The sequence below is a fragment of the Bemisia tabaci genome, chromosome 3, assembly GCF_918797505.1.
Source record: "Bemisia tabaci chromosome 3, PGI_BMITA_v3".
NCBI classification, from domain to species: Eukaryota; Metazoa; Arthropoda; class Insecta; order Hemiptera; family Aleyrodidae; genus Bemisia; species Bemisia tabaci.
Window position 1 is genome coordinate 869,679 of NC_092795.1, and position 22,033 is coordinate 891,711.

Consider the following 22,033-nt stretch of genomic DNA (forward strand, 5'->3'; position numbering starts at 1 on the left):
ACAAAAAAATTGACTCTTTTTTACTATAGTCGATCGAAATGTACGGCAAAGAATTGGATTTTCTGAATCGTCGAATTTCAAAATATTGACCATGATTTTCTGCGCACTCCGTGCGACTTTGATAAACAAAGCGAAACTCACAGAAGAAGACGGGAAAATGAAGCTCTTCTATCGGTGGAAACCGGTGGTTGTTATGCACTGAGGGGAAAATTGATAGACTAACTAAAAGGTCATTCGTGGATTGCCGTTAGTTAGTCTATTACCTACCTCATTTGCCTATGCAACCATCCACTTCCACATAAAGGACGATTTATTTCTCCTCTGTCTATCGATTTCGACGATCAGTCCACAGTGCCGTTATACTTAAAGTGCCCACTCTACCTAAAATATTTTAAAAGTAAGTTAGAAATCAAAACGTCCAGCGCTTATTAACACGTGCATACGGGAAATTTTGGCAATTTTTCTTGCTCATGTGAAGATTTTTTCTACAAAAATTTAAACATAAATGTTGGTTGGTTTTTTCCAAAAATTAAAAAAGGAAATTACATTCTGAAACATCGTTATGTTGATGCTATTATTCTGCTTGATTCTATCCGAAATTATCCTTCCATCAAAAGGCACTGAAAAAAAAGATTGGATTATTTAGACTCAGCTAACCCAAATTGGCATTGTACACACTCTTATTTCTACTGAACGTACAGGAAACTTATTTGTCAACCGTGCAGCTCCATTATGTTGAAGCACCGTAAGCTTGCTGTATAGTACCGATTAGTTGGTGCACGATATCAATTTGAGTCAGCTGGATCAGAATAACCCAACCCCCTTTTCCAGCGACCCCTCCATTTTCTCTATGTCTTCTTTGTCCATAGCTTCGTCAATCAATTTCAATAATCAGTCCGCTGGCACACTAAATATTTGAACGGCCTCTGAAGCCTCTGATTAATCGGAAGCCTTTTTGAATAGTAGAGGATCTCTCTATTGAGGGGAGGAGAGGGAGACTCTCAGAGAGACGGGGCGCGGGGGTTCAGAGACGAGGTTTCCAGTGGAGATTTCCCGAGAAAGCGAGATTTTCTCGCGATTTCCCCGCTCTTTTTTGCTCGGGTCCTCAAGGGCAACAAGTGGCTGGCGTGAGCCGGCGTCTCTTATCGCGGTCGGCAGCGAAATAAGTGTCCCGGGCGCAGCGCCTCGGCCTCACACCAAGTGAACATTTCCACTGACACTGACCTATCTACATGAGCGCGCTCCCCCGAGTGAATTATTCTCATCTTAGTTGTAGTTAAGTTTTCACAATGATTTCCAAAACCCTTGTCGCCACCTTCCTCTTCGCTTGCATCGCCTACAGCTCTACTCTCCCCGCAGATGCACCCAGCAAACCCTCCAAGAAACCATACACACGTGAGTTTCCCAAACGCATTTCTTCCAAATGAACCATTCAACGGGGGAAGCTCAAACCACCCCATCACATATTTTCTCTTTCGAGTTTCACGCGCAGTAAGTTTAATGCCTTGCACATATATGCAGGTCGAATGAGGTATGAAGTATAGAGCGCTAGACAAAATGTTAGCTCTTCGAAATTGCATCTAGAACACACTTTGCTCAACGAAAATTACTGAGAGTACCCCCAATCAAGATACGAACATTTTTCTCAGGCTTTGCTTACGAAAAATTTGAATTTCCCGCTCGCAAGAAAAACCATGGTCTACTTAAATCAAATTGCGCACTACAGCGGTTTTGCCAGGATTCTCAAAGAACGGTGTTCCTCGTCTACCCTGTGTTGTTGAAAGTGTAAACAACCTGCAACAGCTGAGCCAAAGTACCGATAGTAGAATTGGCGCATTTTTTTACTGCCAAAAATGTCGCGGTTTAACTTGGGTGGATTATGATTATTTTTTTATGAGCGGGAAGTTTGAACTCATGCTTGGAAAAACTTTAATATCTTGTTCAGAAGTTACTCTCCGTAAATTCCGTTGTGCAAGTCATGTTTTACGTGAAATTTTGATGTAAAAATGTAATATAATGAACGAATTCGCAATTTGCGTAGTGGTCCATAGACTTTACAATCAGACCAGAAAATTTAAATTTCCTGCTGCCTGAAAACAAAGATCAACGTAAGTCAACTCTTTCATCGAAAATAAACTCATACATCAAAGGGGTAACCAGCGCCTGGTGTCATAATATTTCAAGACCTTTTTGATATTTGGTAATCCTTAAGTTTTCAAAAGTAATTTAACAAGCAGATGAGATCATTTAATGGTGAAGCACAATGAGATAGCTCGGTGCCAAATTTGATTTGGGTAAACTTCAATTTGTTAACGAGCGGGACTTTTCTTGGACTTTCGAACGCAGAAAATGAAAATTTCTCGTTTGAAAGTTGCATTTGCAAACTGTTGATGTGCCCGCCGAATTGCTAATTTAAATGTGGAAACATTACTGTATTACTTGCTTTGAATGTATCTGGTGAGCCTGTGTCCTTGTCTTGCGGTCAATTTCACCATGGTTAAAATTTTGGGTTTCTGTAAATGAAAACCGAACTGTGCTCGCCAGCTTTACAGAATCGTTACTACGCTGCTATAAAGAATTATACAATTTTCTTTTATCCTAAGGGCAAGAGAAACGTCACACATTAAGCTTTTGTTTACACCATATCGGGCTAAAAGAGTGATCGACGAAAATGATAAGGAGACTTCCAAAAGCAGCGCTCATGGTGAGAGAGAAAGAAAGGGAGGGATGGGATGGGGGGGAGGGGGAAAACGAAGAAAAATCCAATGCATTACAGAATTTATTTACTTTCTTATTCCAATCTCAAAAGAGCAAGTACCAGAAATAATGATTTTCTTTCAGATCACTCATCGTCGTATGATTATTAATTTCACGGAGTCTCGGAAAGAGAAACTTGGATGGGGAGGATTTCAAGAGCAACCAGGGATCTTAATAAAATTAAATGAAAAATTCTTTGAAAACTTGGAGGGTTCCTCTCCAATGCTGGTTGTCCAACTTAATGTTTCAATCGTGCCATCGTTGTAACCTGCCCTCTCCCTCGCACCGAAAAAAACTCAAAGCCCTAACGCGTAACGCTTTCATAAAATACGTGACGCTGAAAGTCAGTCGTTTAAATCCTCCCTCCCCCTCGTAACACGACCGTAACAAAGAGCCTGAAAAAGGCTTTTCGACCGTTGCGTTTTGTGCTGAAATATGGAAGCACGATACCTTAGATTTTAGAAGCGTCGGCGCTGCGTTTCCACTCTACGTTACGTAACGCAGTCTTGTCCTCCTCCTCCCCTTGGGACGCACCCGTGACGCCGACTCAGATCCCACCCCAAACGTTACGTAAAGTATATGATATACGTAAATAAAAGACGGTCTCTATTATAACGGACTTCATAGAAGTGCTATCCATTCCGGATTGAGAGAACATGTATTGTAGTTTCGAATCGGTGGGTGTACTCAATTAAACATGGTCAATGATTATTTTGATATACTTTCTTTTCGGTCCGATCAATCAAGGTTTAAATTAAACCTTGGGTCAAAATAAATCGACAGACTCTATTGGTTAATCTGTCCATGAAGCTCATACTTGAGGTGTTTAGAATCGAAGTTTTATTACAGCCGAAAAATTTAAAAAATTTTCCCCCGTTCTCAAAAATAAATGAATTCTCCACTTGCTTTCAAAGAAGGCAAAATATTCCGTGCGAAAAACATGTGACTGAATTTCAAGCATTATCCAGTAGCACGTGCCCAGAAAGAACACAAGACATCTTCGTGATTCATAAAATAATGAACGGGGAGTTTCCCAACCAAGTATTCGTTGATATTTCAAGTGAAGAGCTCCAGAAAAACCAGGCGCGTAACTAATGACTTCATTGTGATGCATGCCTTGCGGGTTTTAATTTTCATCATACGAAATTAAGGCAAATAGGATAGAAAGTGCAAATGTCTTTCAATAAATCGCGTGTGGAACAACTGGAATGTTAAAAACTTTTGCTCCAGGTAAACGGAGAGTCGAATATTTTTCAAATTTCTTGAATTACATTACGACGAGCGTATTAGAAAAGTGCACAATTTACTATTTTCTCTTTCTTTCACTAAACACTGGAAACAAAAGTCGCTTGGATCTAGAGTCCATACTCTTAATAACATTGACAAGATAAAATATTCTTGATTCAACCCGATTTTTCCTTGAATCGAAGAGCCGAGTCTCTTGATTTAGGCGGATTTCCTTTCGATTCAAACAAAAAATCCTATTGAATCAAGAGTATTTTTTCTTTTGAATGTTTTTATGAGTCTGGACTCGAGATCCAAGCGACTTTTTGGGGATTCACGTGGTCGAACGGCGGAGTCACTGCAAATGTCACGTCTGGAAGTTGCTTTTATGTTTGGAACATAAAAGAACATCTTCTTACGTCGAACGTGGAGAGGCCGTTGTAAGGTTCTTCTAACGCATTTGCAGTTCGCCTACAAATATTAGTGTAGGCAACACGAGCTTTCCCGTGCTCGGATAATGGTATCATCGTGAAATTGCACGCATATTCCGGACACACACAAATATGAGTTTTTAACGGACGGGAAGAGGCGAGTTGAACGCAATATCAGTTCGCCTCCAACTTTAAGTTTAGTCAACACGAGCTACCACGCTAATAATTAGCTGCTCAAGCGCAACATTTCGCTAATAATTTGGCGTTACAAATTCCACGTTACGGAGTTTCAATACACTTGAAAATTGGACATCGCATACGCCAGAAAATGTCCGAGAAGTAAAAACGCAATTCAATCAAATGTGTGAAAATAATTCAAGACTAAATTAAGAAAACCCCTCTAAAAAGAATACATGCTTTATCAGCGAAACAATTAAATGCTCATACAGCGTTCATTCTCGAAGCGAAGCTGGTCATAACTTCCTAAATTCGATGCGAACTGTATGTGGTTATATATACTGCCGTGGTAAGAAAAAATGCCGTATGGACCTTCAGGCGTTGCCAAATTTTCTTTGATAAAACGCGAATTTTCTGGAAAAGTTACAAATATTTTCGCTCCAATTTTTCAAATAATTTTGTTCGCAATTTCACCTGCACTGGAACAAAAAAGAATCTTAAATTTGCCGCCAAGAAGTATTTCTTCTTAAATCAAGAATTTTGCTGGTTAATATAAGCTACTTTTTTGCTTAACCCAAGCATTATTTTTCTTGAATCAAGAAAAAGTCAGCTTAAAGTAAGATAAAGAAAATTCTTGGCGGCAAATTCAAGAATTATCATGCTTGATCCAAGCTACTTTTTTTTTTTCAGTGTGAAGTTCCTGAAAATTTCAAGGAAAAATATTCATTACTTTCTTCAAAAATAAACGTTTTATTGAGGGAAATTTGGCCACTCTCGAATGTTCATACGGCGTTCTTCCTTAGCACGGCAGTATACAGCGTTTTCTGGGCAGGTAGAACTTGTCTTTTCCCAGACTAGGGAACGTAACTCTATTCCAGGTTCCAAAGTTCACTTAAACAATTCAAGTTTTAATGAAAATATAACTAGGCATTTATTATTTAAATTTTGCTCGCGGTTGCCTACGTTTAAAGAAAAAATCAGTGTAATTTTTAGTCAAGAATGCTTAACAGTTTCCTGGTGAACATACAAATTACGAGTGAAAACAACGTTTAGGTTTAATTACTTTTTGTGTTTGAAAAATGAACGGACTCTATCTTACTTTCTTACATTTGCGTTAAAGTCACTGAAGGAAATAAAAAGATCTATTAAAAAGCTGGTCATACCGCTATCATTCGTGCGCCAAGTCCAAATTTTGTAAGTTTTGACCTTCACACTATGTAAAGCTGCCCTCTCTGTGTGTATCTTACTTTCTTACATTTGCGTTAAAGTCACCTAAGAAAATAAAACAATCTTTTAAAAATCTGGTCCAAACGCTGCCACTCGTGCGCGAAGTTCAAAATGTCTGAGTTTCGACCTACAAATTATGTGAAGCTGCCCTCTCTATGTGTATCTTACTTTCTTACATTCGCGTTAAAGTCACTCAAGAAAGTAAAAAAAAAACCTTTCAAAAATCTGGTCTGAACGCTGCCACTCGCGCGCGAAGTTCAAAATATCTAAGTTTCGATCTAAAAGTTATGTGGAGCTGCCCTTTCTATGTGTGATAAACACATACAGTCAGGGAGGGAGGGGAAGTGGGGTCCAGAAGGTAAAGTAACGATATGGAGCGGATGGTAACAATTCTGCCTTTTAACATGTAATGGATTTTCATTGACATCCCTTTCATCGGAAAAATGATTCTCATTCTGAGATCTCACAAGGAGGTTATAGAATTGAAATCGTCGCCTAAAAAATTGTCTTTCCCGTGTTTGCTAAACGTGCGAGTCAAAATGTAAAAAACGAAACATACCATCAGAAATTTATTATGGAAGCATCAGTTTGCATTGAAAAAGTACTAAATCAGGGCGTCTCTCCCTGATTTGTAACTGCGGATAAAAATACTTCATCGACTGTTGACCCAGCATCCCCTAACCGGTTATTTATACATCAGTGTGGCCAGAAAAATCGGCTTTCAACAAAATTGTTGTTTTCGTCTGGGTGAAAGTGGAAACAAGAGAAGGTGGAGGGGGGAAAAATTGTGAGGGCAGATTAAAGAGTGCCGAGAAATGAGTGAAATTTAGAGGGAAAAAATAAAATCACGGAGCGAAGCGTCGAGAAAAGAACGAGTTTTTCCGTAAAGAGAAGTCCATTTTCAAGATGAGCCCTCGGCTACGTGAAGATACTGGCGTAATATGGCTCATTTTTAGCAGATAGACCTTGCACCCTTTTAGAGCAACCCGTTCAAAACAGATTTCCTCGCGAACCGCGAAGAAAATGATGGCGCTATTGAGTCAAATCAAATTCTCAAAGGTGCGATTTGCGAATACTAAACTGGTCATCAACCAAGGTGGCGGGGATCTTCATAAAAGGAAGAGGAAAACTTGGTAAAAGAGCTTGGACCAATTTTCATTTATCATTCAGGATTAAAATGATCGCTGTCCATTATTTGAAGATTCTCGATTAAAGGAGATCCGAAATTTTGTTAGGGAGCTAATAACAACTCTGAAGTAAGTACCTCTTGAGGGAAAAATTACTTTAATGGTAAATTATCGCTATAGGTCTCAGTCATAGTCACGAGGGTTCCCACAGTTTGAAGGTTCTCTATTGAGAAGACAGCCTCATCAGATTGCTGAAGCTATCAAATTGATGCGTTATTTCCAAAAGGCCTGGACACACGCTCAAATTTCCGTCCATTTCCGATAAAAATGACGACAAAAATTACGGTAAAATTTTTGTAGGCCGCAAAAATTTGAAGGTAGATGTTGCGCACCAGTGACCATTTGATCGGCAATTGATGGGAATTTGAGCGTATATCCAGACCTATACGTACACGGAGAAAAATATTTGTGTTCTTGTGTTACTTTTGGTTGCTATAGGAAGTGAAACACACACACTAAAAAAAAAAAAATTCCATCTTAATTTTGGTACAGTTTTCGGTTAATTTAACGCAGGAAAAAATGGAAACCCCATAGTCAACCGAAAACTTGGTTGTAATGCTTTACTTCCCTTACTAGCCAAACTTTAGTGTTGAGTTTTCTCTCTGTGTAAGTTGGAAAGCAAATAATTGATTAACTCTCTGAGAGACGACATTTTGTTGAACCCTGAGCGGTATAACTGGTGCACCAATGCATTCTCAATTGCAATTATGACAATAATGGATTGATGAAAGGTTAGCTGCACGGGACAAACTAGCAACTTGAGTTTGAAGGTCCAGTTTGATAAAGTGCAGGACACGGAACATGAGGGTCTTCCCCGGTCATGCTGCGGCAAAAGGGCATATCCTCATAGGGTAGCAATTAGAGTTGGGCCTTTCTTCCTAAGCACCATGGAGTTACACCCATGAGTCCTTGCTGACCATGACCGCCGCGAAGGCGCAAACAGAAGCCGCTGGCTATTTGTACCTTGTTGCCAAAATGTCAGTCCGAACTTCGTAAAAGAGAGGCGATTGACGCGATGAAAAATTACATTCAATGATTCAATTTTATTTAATGTTATTTCAATTGGATGCAAGGGGGCAATCAACTAATACTTACGTACTCTGATCCCCATCGATCTCAAGATCCAATTCTCTGACCCACTTCGACAAAAATTTCTCGACTGAAAATTTTGCGCCCGCGTAACAAGGCTCCTTTCCTTGCTGGCGGTTAACTTAAAAAAATGTCAATATTTTTTGGGAGTGAAATCAAAATAACCCATCACAACGATACAGAGGTTAAATAGTTGGTTTTCAACGGTTCAAAGAAATAGAAAATGTTGTCCAACTTCCGGTGAAATTCAATTCAATTTGCTTGTGAATAATGTTTCGTAGGGATGCAGGGAAAAATAAGGGATTTACGAAATAAGAACACTCGGTTCGGTGTATCGACTTTTTCTTATATTGCACCGGAGGTTATGAAAAAACTCAGCTGATGAGAATCGTATTAATTTTTGCTCTTACGGCATTGCCATATTTCAACTCGCCTCCTCAAAAATTAATTTCATTATTAATGAATGCTCACTGGGAAAACATGCAGGTCCAACATTTGTTGCAACGGATGAGGGAAACCCAGAAAAACCTCACCAGACCGAAAAAAATTGCAAACAAATTTAGAATTTTGACTTGAATTATGACAAATTTTGACTTAAATTTTTAACAATTTTTGAATTTGATCCACTTGAATTTGACCAGTTCACTTGAATTTTGACGAATCTACTTGAATTTTGACGAGTCCACTTGAATTTTGACACAGGTTTAGAATTTTGAATATTTGACGAGTCCACTTGAATTTTGACTTGCTGATTTTGATTTGCTAATTTTGAAGACCCAGCCTTGGTCTTAATCGCTTGAATTTTGTGGTGGATAACGGCTTGGTCAGTAAATCGGCTAGCTGATCACCTGTTGGAACATATTTCACATTTATTAGCCCTTTTTCTACCTGTTCTCTAGAAAAATGATACTTTACATCTATATGTTTTGATCTTTTGTGGCTACTAGGATTTTTCGCAATACTTATACAACCGGTGTTGTCTTCATAAATTGAAATGGGAGTTATTGCAGTCATATTAACACTACTCAGAAACGATTTCAACCATAGAGCTTCCCTGACAGCTTCAAAAAGCGCCATATACTCTGCTTCGGTGGATGAGGCAGCCACAGAGTTTTGCTTTTTGGTATTCCAACAAATGGTACAGTTCTCAAATAACTGAAATAGGAAGCCTGTCGTACTCTTTCTATCGTTCTCATCTGTTGCCCAATCAGAATCACAGTGACCACTCAAGATATCCGTAAAATCAAGTTTCTTTGTATAGGTCAATTTCAAATTCCTTGAGCCTTTTAAGTATCGTAACACCCTTTTCAAGTACTGCCACAAGATCTTATTGTTCTTGCTAGTATATCTGCATAAAATACTTATTGCAGCGCACAAATCAGGTCTTGTGCATATCATTATGTACATCAAACACCCAATGAGGTTCTGAGAGGGTGCTTCGTTCGCTTCAACTGAATTAAGTTCTACAAAATCTAATTTACTTGGAAGTGGGGTGTCAACGGCATTACAATCAGCCATATTAAACTTCTTCAAAACTGTATCAATATAAGCACATTGACTCAAAGTTAAAATCCCATCGCATCTCTCAACTCTAATTCCCAGAAATAATCTAATATTTCCAAGGTCCACCATACGAAATTCACTCATCAAATATCGTTTAAAATTATTCATTGTTTCCATATCTTTGCAAATAATTACGACATCATCAACGTACAAAACAACATAAATGTTTTTATCAACACTTCCTTTGTCCAAAAAATAAACACACCGATCAGCAGGTGAAGTTTTAAACCCTGCTTTAATGAGCTTCACATCAAAAGTCTCAAACCAACATCTAGCGGCTTGTTTTAGACCGTATAAAGATTTATTGAGCTTGCACACTTGATTACCATCACTTAAAACTCCCTCAGGAATTCTCATATAAATTTCCTCTCTCAAAGTTCCATTTAGAAAAGCTGTTTTTACATCCATTTGATGAATTAGCAAATCAAATTGGTTGGCAAAAGCCACCAGAATTCTGAAACTCGCTATTCGAGTGACAGGAGCAAAAGTTTCATCATAGTCTTCAGCATATTTTTGACTGAAACCACGAGCAACTAACCGCGCTTTATGTTTTTTAGGTTTCCCAAATTCATCCTTCTTAATTGTAAAAATCCATTTACAATCAACAATATTTTTATCCTCAGGCTTTGGTACAAGACTCCAAGTCTTGTTGAATTCGAGAGAGTCAAGCTCCTCTTTAATAGCCTGTTGCCATTGAATTTTATCAGCTCTATTCTCAACTTCATTAAAAGTCTTGGGTACATCACAGTCAATGGATTGTGCATTTAAAATGAATTCATCAAGTTCATTTAGATCACTCCTCCTTGACCCAAAAAACTCATTCTCACGATTTTGGGGCTTCAAAACACAGTTTTTATCCATCTCTACATAGATCCTCGCATCACCCTTTTTGTCTTTACTAGAGTTATAATCCTGTTCTGCGCTTTTCTTTATCTCAAGTTCTTTATGCAGGTCTGATTTTGACTTACAGTCAGATGCATCAGTTCCTTCTTGAGTTCTCAGTTCTGATGTTGACGCACAGTCAGTTGCATCAGTTCCCTCTTGAGTTCTCAGTTCTGATTTTGACGTACAGTCAGATGCATCAGTTATTTTCTCACTCTCTGTATCCACAGAGCACTTTAACGCAGGTCTGGATTCTAAGTAATTTGTTTCATCGACAATTACATTTCTAACTCTGACAAATATTTTCTTCTCCGCATCCCACACTTTATACCCATTTGGTTCATAACCAACTAAAATGCCTTTAAAGGATTTTTCATCAAATTTCCTTTTTCTAGTGTCATTATGAACGTAGACTGTAGATCCAAACACTTTCAGAAATTTTATTTGCGGCTTTCTATTGTGCCATGCTTCATATGGAGTCACAGCTGAACTCAAGGCCCTCGTTGGCGATAAGTTTACAAGATATGTTGCTGTAAGAACAGCTTCTCCCCAAAATACTAAGTTCAACTTAGCTCCACTAAGCATTGCACGAGCTCGCTCTGTAATCGATCTTATCATACGCTCTGACACTCCATTTTGCTGTGGGGTTCGCGGGATCGTAGGGTGATACGTGATGCCTCTTTGCACACAAAACTGTTTCATCTCATTAGAAAAATATTCGCCACCATTATCGGAATATAGATTAACTAATTTTAAGTTAAAATGAGCTTCACTCTTTGCAACAAAATCTTTAAAAACAGAGAAAACATCTGATTTGTGTTGAATCAGGTATGTGACGCAATAATGCGTGAATTCATCTACAAAAATCACAAAATAATTTTGATTTAAATGAGTCGGAGGAGTGATAGGACCTGATACATCCGAATGCACGATGAAGAGCGGTCTTCGCACATACGTTTTATCCTTAGAATTTTGAAATGGCAATTTTGTTTGCTTACCACTAATACAAGCTTCACATAAATTTTCGCTCGGCATAACATTTTCAATTTGATCTACGTCATCAATAAGCTGATACCTTTTTAACTCTAAAAATTTAGCTTTACTTATGTGACCTAATCTTTCGTGCCATAATTTGTACTTATCAAAAGATGATGCACTGTAAGCCATTGTTTTGTCAATCATGAAGTTCACAGAGAATAAATTATTAAATGGCTTACCGATCATTACAACCGTACTTCCCTTTTTTATTGTTACTCCTTGCTGATTGAAGATCACATCAAATCCAGCTTCCTGAATTTTTCTTACAGACAGCAAATTGTACGGGACTTCCGGACAATACAATACGTCTTTAAGGACTCCTTCAAATCCTGGTTCAATCCTCACTGGAATATTTCCTTTCTTGTAGGCAAAGATATGAGCTCCGTTTTTAGCCACTGATATTTTTATCGGAGGGTTCAGATGTACGAAGCTTTTGAATGCACTCTCCGTTTTTACGATGTGAGTCGAAGCTCCAGAATCCAGAATGAAGGTTAGGTTGTCATCACTGTCCGAACTATTCGAGTTCTCCTGAGCCATGAATGCAAAACTTGAGACAGTCGAAATACTTTGATGTTTTTCATTTTCGGTAGAAACATTGACGGACTCATTCCATTTGCTTTGAGGATGAGTTGTTTTTGATTTCAAAGTTTTCTTGTAAAAGACACAATCTTTGATCATATGATTTTTCCTGCCGCAGTGATAACAGGCTTTAAAATTATTTCGATTTACTTGCTTTGGTTTTTGTCTAAAGTTTTTCACAAATTTAGAATTTCTGAATTGTCTTTTTCCTTTGGGAGCACTGGTAGCACTGTCACTTGCTTGAAGAATTTTCGCGCTGTTGTCAGATTGATCAGTTTTTAATTTTAGTTCGTGATCTAACAATTTTATTTTAACGAACGCGACACTTAAATTGTCATCACTCAAAGTTTCAATCGCTGTGATGATACCATTATAGGCCGGGGGGAGGGTCACAAGAAGGTGAGCAATCTTGTCTGATTCCTCTAACACTGCACCGGCAGCTTGCAGTTCGGTGAGCAGATCATCAAATTTAATAAAATGCTTTATCAAAGCAGTATCTGAGTCAAACTTCAGAGAAAATAATCGCTTTTTCACGGCGATTTGAGCGGCAATACTCTTTCTTTCATATAGGTCATCCAAACTTTTTATAACCTCCTGAGCCGTCCGCTCCGGAGTTGCGAAATGCAGATGAGAATCTGCTAAATTTTCAAGCACGATAGCTTTTGCTAGCACATTTTTGGCCTGCCAGTCACTAGATTCACTATTTTCACTAGATGGTCCATCAATCACATCAATTAAATTTTTCTTCGTTAACAGCCCGCGAATTCGAAGTTTCCATATGCTGTACTTTTCACCATTAAATGGTTTAATGTTCTTTTTAGACTTAAGGTCCATATTAACACTTCAAAGTCACTTCACTTTCAAATAAATGCTTCAAAGGACCAAGTAAAAACGACCTGGGCCCATAACCCGTAGGGATGCAGGGAAAAATAAGGGATTTACGAAATAAGAACACTCGGTTCGGTGTATCGACTTTTTCTTATATTGCACCGGAGGTTATGAAAAAACTCAGCTGATGAGAATCGTATTAATTTTTGCTCTTATGTTTTACACAAAGTTAGGGCTTCACCTTTAAAATTTTGACAAATCCAAAAAACTGAAGACAAAGTTTATGATATTTTAAATAGTTGGGGTACATCCTCTTGGCCTTGTAACTGTCAAAATAATCAAAATCATCAACATTTTCAATCGCTATAAAGAACCAATCTAAAAAGACATGTCTTTGAAATTTGCGCGAAGTTCACTCGGACTGCCGCATTCTTGTATTCTGGCATCCATCGATCTCTTTAAATCCCAATTTTAATCCTATGGTCCTAGAAAAAAACGATTTTCAATCAGATATTGTAAATGTAGCTCTACGAGTGCACAGCTGTACTAAAAAACTACAAACGGAATGGCTTGTTTCGAAAAATGCCCAACTCCGAAGAAAATAAAAAACTGGAAAAAAACATGTCGACGAATGGAAAAAGCTTTTGATACGAGGTATTCCATTTCTGAAAAAAAGTGTGGGGCACGAGCCCCAGAAAACACGTATGAAAATGCATAAAACATGTATTTACATGTAAAAGAGGGCTTTGTGGAAATTGAGCTAGGCCCGACACGTCACAGGGACGACGTATACTGCCGTGCTAAGGAAGAACGCTGTATGAGCCTTCAGGCCTTGCCTTTACCCTGGCAAATCAATCATTTTCAGGGACATTTTTTAATATTTGTCTCCCAATTTCTCAGATAATTTAGTTCCTAATTTGATTCAAAACTTTTGAAAATTTCGAGAAAATATATTCAAAATTGTCCTTAAAAATAGACATTTTATCGAAGGAAATTTGGCAACTTTCGAATGTTCATACGGCGGTCTTCCTTAGCACGGCAGTATATGACGAGGGTTTAAATGAACTCCTCTTCCTGTCCCGGGAACCGGCAAGGTCGTTGTCGTTGTAGCAAATTCGCAGAAACATTGAACAAATTGCCAATGTTTTTGTTCGTGGAGTTGCTGCAAGGGTAAAGGATTTGTGGAATGTCTAGCTATAGGGTCCGAATTTTGCTGCCACATCCCGTACCCACCCTCTAAATTAGCCATTCTCCAAAAGGGATTGACCGACTCGCACTGATCCCAAAAACATGCTAAAATCCCGTTCTATATTCTAAGTCACGCCTTTTTTTCATTTCTTTCGATAAAATATTTATTTTTTTAAAACATTTATGTATGTTTTTCCTTGAATTTTTTTTATATTTTGCATTATATTTGCAAATCTCGTTTTTCATTGAAGGATATTTGGTTACACCTAATTGTTTAAAGAGCACTCTTCCCGATTATACGAACCTTCAGTTGCATGGGTTGTGCATAACAAGAGTGTCGGGAACAAAAATATTTTGAAAATTTTCAACTGATTTTGAAGGTTTTTACAAACCATGGAAAAGAATGCAGGTCTTTGATACACTATTTATCAGAATTTCAGTTAGAATGAGGTAACTACAACAAATCGTATCCAAAACTAATGCAAATACGAGAACATAACGTGGAAAGGATCCCAGATTGAAAATGAATACATACGGATTACGCACATTCGAGATCACAGTGACAAATTTCAAAGTTGAAGATTCCATTTTCAGAAAAAGATTAATGCCTGATGTAAATGGACTTAAATTACTTCCAGTGTCTAAACCAACCTGAAATATATCCTCACCTCTGATGTCGAGCAAAATATAGATTGGGGAAAGAAATAAGGTGGAAATATATGAATAACATGTGAATTCCTTCCGTCAATTTTTTTCCAGTGTGCTGATGGAGGCTTAATAGGTTTTTTTCTTTTACCCTTTTTTTTAAAAAAAAAGAATTGTTGAACAATTTAGTGGTACCGGCAAGCTCATGTAGGAAAGAAATGGATTTATTCTTTATTTTAGAGATGTACTTTAAATGTTTCCTAGTTTTAAAAAAGGAAACCTCCGTCTCGCAGGCGTCTGTACAGTCCCAAGTAAAAGGCGAATAAAAACACAAAAAAACAAAAAATACAAATACATTTTTAATAAAAAGAGAAATCTGATGTGTAACAAGTCGTCTTTAGACTCCAAGGTCTGAACTTCCCGAAATTTTGGTGCACTTGATTAGAATCAAGAATAATGAAAAATCAAGGCAGGATTTAAAAACTGAAAATTTGAAGTAAAATGCCGAACTTCGTCCCAATGATCTCACGAGCTCTTAAGTAATCTTTTGAAATTGAAAAGGAAAACCGTGGGCGTTGGCAGTTGCACTTTCGAAAGGAAATTACAGACATCTTAAAAATTATGTGAATGCATTATAAACGAGACCAACAAAGCGGTTTAGCACTAAATTAAAGCAGGCTAATGATTTAACGAGGGTTCAGCTATTTCAGCTCTTATCCGGTTAATCCACATTCAGATAATTGATATACGATCTCGAGAGAAAGTATGAATTTTTTGTGAGGGCGGGTGCACTCAAGCACAAGCCACTAAGGGAGCGGGTTTCTCCTGGAAAACGATGATAATTAAAACAAGTCAGTAATTAATCATCAAGTTTCCCGGAAAAATTCGCAGCTTATCTTGTATCGTAAAATTAAAATTGAAAACGTCAACTTTAGACAAGACAGAAATGCCACTAGTCTTTCTTAACAGAAAACAAGAGGAAAAATTCAACATGAATATGTTGGAAAAGCGTGCCGAGTATCTGAAATGTTGGAGACACACCTACTATTTTCATGTCATCATATTTCATGTTATTATATTGGTAGGTTTGCAAGAACTTTACCTCTAAAATCCCTTCAACGCCTCGCTTATGGACGTTCCGCGCGCTTCAAATCACTTGACTAATCAGAAAATGGATTAGCCGTCTCCAATGCTTTCTTAAACGGCGATTCCAGACCGCATTTCACGGATAGTCCATTTTTTGATTGGTCGATAGCTTCTCCGCGCAAGACAGGAACGCGGGTACCCGCCTCAGTTGCATAAATGGACGTATTTCTGTCAAACAGAACTATGCGCATTATGACGTGAGCCCTGTTATGCATGTATTCTTACGAGTATCAGGGCTCATGTCTTAATGCACGTAGTTCCGTTTGATAGAAATACGTCCAACTTACAAAGCGCGAATCCGCCCGCAGACCGTATTTCTGGGTAAACCTCGATGAACTCCCCCCACCCCCTCCCCCACGGCTCGATTAAGGAATTCAATTTTAACAAAAAATCGAAGATTGAAGCAGGCTATTGGGTACCCCTAGAGCCATGCCCCCTACATTTTCGCCACTGACCCGCTTTTATTCTAGGTTACCCTAGTCACCGGGTAAAAGGTGTCTATGAAAAATTTTGGAACAAGTAGATAGATACAAAAAACCTAAGAGTGTGGAACTATTTCAATGGACGTTTTTGTACGTTATTATGTAGGGTCGTAATCATAATCGTTCCTCAAGCTGCTTTTTTTCCCAGGAAGCCCCTAATGGGTTCACATTGGGATTAAAGGAAGTTTTAGGAGTCCCTTAACAAAAGCACCATAAAAAGGACATTTTCAACGAACCTCAAGTAAACTTAAATTACATAACCTTGTAAATAAACCTTATCCATAGATTACGATACTGTTCTTCTTTAAAATAATAAAAACTATAGAACAATCTTCACATACCTACCTGTCGGTTAAACTCAGTATGTGGCTCTATACAAATTACGAATTGAAACAGTGCGCAAGATGTTTTCTCTTCCAAATTTAACGACAAACGAATCACGCAACGAGAAGTCTGAAAATCAACTCCGAAACAAGATATAAGTGTTTACAATGAACATTTGTGAATAGTCTAACTGCCAATTGATCAGTGTTAAAAATATTTGATAATATCTCGCTCAGGAGTTGATTTCCAAAATCCCTGTTGATTGATGATTGATGAATGATTCCTTTTCTATGTAAGATTTTGAAGAGAACTCAAGGAATGTTTATCTCTAGTTCAGATCCTGTCCAGTGGTCCAGTGTTTCCTCCGTCTTTTTAATTAATTACATAAGCAAATAATGGTCGTAATCCCTTGCAAGGGTCTATTTACAGAGCTGTACTCTTGAATGTTACTCGGGATTCGTAAAATTGCTCTCCTATGCTTTGTTGTAGATAGGGATCCCGGAAAAATAGGCTGTTAAAGAAATGATTACGAATTCTACCCGTAGCTCCGTTTCTTCGTCTGAAAAACGACGAGTTGAGGCGGTTTTGAGTGTGTTTCCATCTCCGACTAGTTTTGAAGAAATAATATTTAATTCGAAGTGTTATATAACTCTGTGTTGACGTTGTTTTATTTGTGTCCGCAGCGGAGTTCCTATCAAAATGCAAGAGGAGCGATCCGAAACTCAACGAATGCATAATCAAGCTGATCAATGAGCTTCGACCGCAACTGGCCAAGGGTAAGTCCCATCACTTTTTCCTTTATCCAAGTCCCACACGTTGACATTAGGAAATCAATAGCGCCATTTTAGTGTGTTTCAATACTGCCAAGCTAAGGAAAAACAGCGTATGAGCCTTCAAGCGTTGCCATTTTGTCGTTAGTAAAACTCGAATTAATAATGAAAATCCTGAAATTTTATTTTCAAATTTTTCAAACAATTTTGTTCGCAATGTAATCTAAAATATCCAAAAATACCGAGAAAATATATGCATAACTTTCTTCAAAAATAAATATTTTGTCGGGGGAAATTTGGCATCATTTGAATATTCATACGGCGTTCTTCTTCAGCATGTTGCAATAAATATCGGACGAGAATATCTCATCGAGTTGGCAACACCGGCCAGGACCGGTAACACCGAATCCGAACTCAACCGCAGGGTCAAGTTGAAGGATAAATTCGAATCTTTTTCGAGCGTAGGTGCCTAATTAGGCAGAGCATTGGCGCATACTTTGAGGTGAGCAGATTCGTGTGATTCGTGAATCTATTGATTACCTTTTGAGCTGCCAGGACTTCGATTGAAGCTGATTTGAGGTAACTTTAAGAGAGAGCACAGCGCACAGCCCGTTTCAATCGGCTCCTTTTTCGAAGGACTCGGGGGAGGCTCCGTATCGTTTTCAGTGTGGTTAAAATGTTTAAGAATCCCTCCGACGTAGCATAATAAAGCGGACATTTCCCACGAAAAAGCCGGTGCAAAAAATATGTACCGCAATAAAAATAAGTTATGATTTTAGAAAACTTTATGGTCTGTTGGGACATGAATCTTTGGCAAAATTTGTAATACATACATATGGATTGCATTTTGCAAAACGGAACCATTAGCATTGCAATGTTGCTAAGATTGTGCAACTTCTTTTGTCTTGGAGGAAAAACCAGATTATCTCTTAATAGTTTCCATTTTACTCGCTAAAAACTGTAAATTTAAGACAAAAATTTCCATCTAAATTTCATGGTTTTTCACAATTCCCGCAATTTTATTGCAAAGGATGAAGTTGCACAATCTTAGCATCATTGCAATGCTAGTGGTTCCTTTTTGCAAATTGCAATCCATATGTTCTTTCGTATCTTATGTTTTTTGCAATAATTCATCTCTTGCAAGGGTCTGCTTTTGAAATCAAACTGATGTATGTTACTCAAGTTTCATGAAAATTGTTATTTTTATGATGCTACGTTCGAAGCATCCTGAAACCCCCCTTCATTAAAATGTAAACCTTACGGGGTCTCGCCTAGGAAGGAACTTTTGAGCATAGAGTATACAATAAAAAAGAGTCTCAATGCACTGGAGCGCCGGTAAAGTCACTTTTTCTTTTGTCCAGTATGATGAGACTAGTGCGTACGGCGACTGGCGATGCCGTATACGCGGGGTCCAAGCTCCGGGCTTCGCTTAGAAAATACAGGAAATTTATTTCATCAAAACCGAGAGTTTCGTACATCTCTGATTTTGTTATGACTTTGGTCGACATAATTTGCCAACATTCGCAAATATAATCTTCGATTTAAATGAATAAATTCCGAAGACCACTCGCAGCCTGCACTTCTCTAATAAGCCGCCGTGTTAAAGAATGCCGTTTGGTTCACACTTTCGGCGAACAAGAGGCTCGGAATGGCCCTTTCATGGATTGACTTGATTGGCGATCCAGTACATTGCGACTCTATGTATTGTACTCTATGCTTTTGAGCAACAACTATGAATACAGTTCTAGGCGACTATCGATACATTGTTAAGTCTTCTTGCTTTCTCAATTATTGGCAAAAACCGGATGAAATTGCGCCAGGAAGCACATGCTAGATGTTCATTCACAAACAGTCTATTCTGTAGACCATGTAAGAAGTCATCCGTAAAAGGCGGAACTCTGAATGGCATGTTGCAACGAATGGCACATACCTGTCAACGTTGAAACTGCAGGAACGTGTATACTGTTCAATATGTTTCAAAATATCCGCTTCCACTTTATTTTATTACAGGGCAACAAACACTGTGACGCTGTTGCATAGAATGTTCGTAGATCCTTCTTTACATTCAGAAGAAAAATCAGGGACGTTTTATAGCAATAATGCTTTTCAGTATTTTTCCATTTATGAAATAAAAGTGTAACGAACAGTTTTCGATGTCTCAAACGGGCAAACACATTCCTGATGCGGTCTCACCGACGAAATATCGCTTCTACAGAGTCAAAAATAGTGGTCCCTGTTTGGAAAGTAACGTCCAAATAATGTGCGCCTTCAGTTGGGTGGCTAGGCAAAAACACATCCTTCATGCACGTTAATACAGATTATGTATAGTTGTATCCTCAGAATTGGGTCACCTTACGCGAAAATGAACACTTTGAGAATAGTGCTGTGGTAAGGAATAGCGCCACAGGAACATTCACAGGTTTCAAGGTTTCATCCTATAAAATATTTATTTTTGAAGTGAGTTAAAAATTCCGTAAATGTTTGAAATACTTCAGATCTAACCGCAGATAAATTTATCTAGAAAATTCGACGAAAAATGTTCATGAGTTTCCCTAAAAAATAATTTTTTATTTAAGGAAATTGCGCAACGTCCGAGGGCTCATACGGCGTTCTTCCTGAGTATGGCAACGCGAGAGCCATAATCGAATCGGTCATTCTTAAAAAGACTTGAGCGCTCGATCTGACAATACGAGAAAAAAAAACCCCCGTTTAAATAGACCCGTTCCAAATCTAACAGCTTCAAAATATTAAAGCATTTGATCGATTAATCACATTATTACTAGAAACGAGGTTTAAAAGGGATCGATCATATAATTTAGTGTTTTTCTTATATTTTCATATCGGGCGTATAAGTCTTTTTGAGAGTGACTGATTCAATTCTACAGACTGAGTAGACACCACGCCTGCGATTCGGGCTCAATGATTGGCGCTTCAGATTCGAAGCTGCTAGCCCCGACAACAAATCGGTGTTTTCCATGACAAAAGAGCGTTTCTGCATTTCAACATTGGGCGTATATTGCTGACAAGTTAGTCATGTTTCGCTCCTCTGAAATGAGGGTGTATCTCTGCTCCCACATGAGCCTCGGAAAGCATAAAGTATACGGAGAAGAAGGCTCACATTATAGGAATTGAGATGCACCATTACGTTAGAGGAGCAACAATATACCGAAAAAAAAGAAGAAAAAAACATTTGCGTCAACTTTACAACCTTGGAATGAAGAGACGTTCATTGGTTTGGGAGAGATGATGACCTTACCAGTTGAAGTATGACTAGAGATCTAAAATATGTATCGCATACTTGTATTATTCTAAGCGGAAAAAATATGAATTTGCTCTTATTTTGATACAGGTATCCCGAGGCTTCAGGTGCCACGACTTGAACCTTTGACGATACCCAAGCTACTCATCAACAGGAATCTGGAGAACCTTAAGATCAAAGCTAACGCTGAGAACGTCACCATTTGGGGCTGCAGTGGCTTCGTCATCAACAGTCTCAAGTGAGTATACCGCTCTCTCATCAGCCACCTGTAGGATCGCAGTGTAGAGCAGGACTTAAGATTTTCACACTTCAGATGCACTGTGCAGTTGGACATCTGCCTGGTGCCGCACAGTGGATCGGGTCAATTAGAGAGGTTGGACATGTTTGTGACTGAAACTGCAAATTTTGATGGTCATTTCGTCACATTTCAAACTTTACTTTAAGGGGTATTTCTTGAGGAAAATTTTACGTGACAACCAATAGAATCACTTTTAGAAGCTCAAAGTTTTGTATAAACGGTGTCATGAGCGTTTAAAGTGTCCACATTTTGTCGGACCTCTCCTATTGACTCGATCCACTGTGTGCCGTTCAGAAAATGGACCAGAGGCGAGTTTCCACTTTGCCAACACTGTTTTTCTTCCGTTTAAATCATCAAAAATATCGATATTAGGTGAGGCAAGGAGCCTCACCGAGAATCCATTGTTTTGCTTACATATTTAAATGGAGGAAAAACAGTTTTACCAACTCTCAAAAATCGCCACTCAAATGGACGTCTTCATATCAAAGGGAACTATCTCAATTGGACTGAGTTAAGCAGAAAGGAACCAACCCCACATTTTGGAAAAAATTGAGTTATGAGTGGTTTTGAACTCAACCAATGCTCTACTATCTATCACCAAAAATTCAAAGTTTTTGTTGGAGCAAATTTTGTAGAAATTGAACTTGAAGTTTATCTTTTACATTGAGTCTTATGCAAGAGCCAAACTTTAAACCTCTTTTTCTCGGTTCGATCCCGATGTGGCTTGGTTCCTTTCTGTTTCACTCCGTCAAATTATGGCATGGACTCTGTTATGCTCATACTTGCGTTTCAGGGTCCCAATCGAAAAAAGACAGTTCTTTTTTTATTTGTATACATTTAGTACAAAAATATAAATAGCCGCTGTTTCAAAGTTACTGCGCTTTTCGTTTCCAAGCCAGTAAAATCTGTCAATGGTTTAATGGTTCAATCCCAAGACTA

At 38.3% G+C, this 22,033-nt stretch overlaps 1 protein-coding gene across 1 annotated transcript in view; it reads left to right on the plus strand.

Moving 5' to 3' along the window:
• The first annotated feature begins 1,127 nt into the window (after nucleotides 1-1,127).
• Nucleotides 1,128-22,033, plus strand: part of LOC109038570 (uncharacterized) — a 31,607-nt gene continuing 10,701 nt past the window's right edge. Inside the window, exons 1-3 of the mRNA XM_019053662.2 lie at nucleotides 1,128-1,395; nucleotides 17,451-17,543; nucleotides 20,887-21,034. Of these exons, the coding sequence (XP_018909207.1) occupies nucleotides 1,290-1,395; nucleotides 17,451-17,543; nucleotides 20,887-21,034 (347 nt within the window). The 5' untranslated portion in view covers nucleotides 1,128-1,289. The remainder of the gene's footprint in view (nucleotides 1,396-17,450; nucleotides 17,544-20,886; nucleotides 21,035-22,033) is intronic.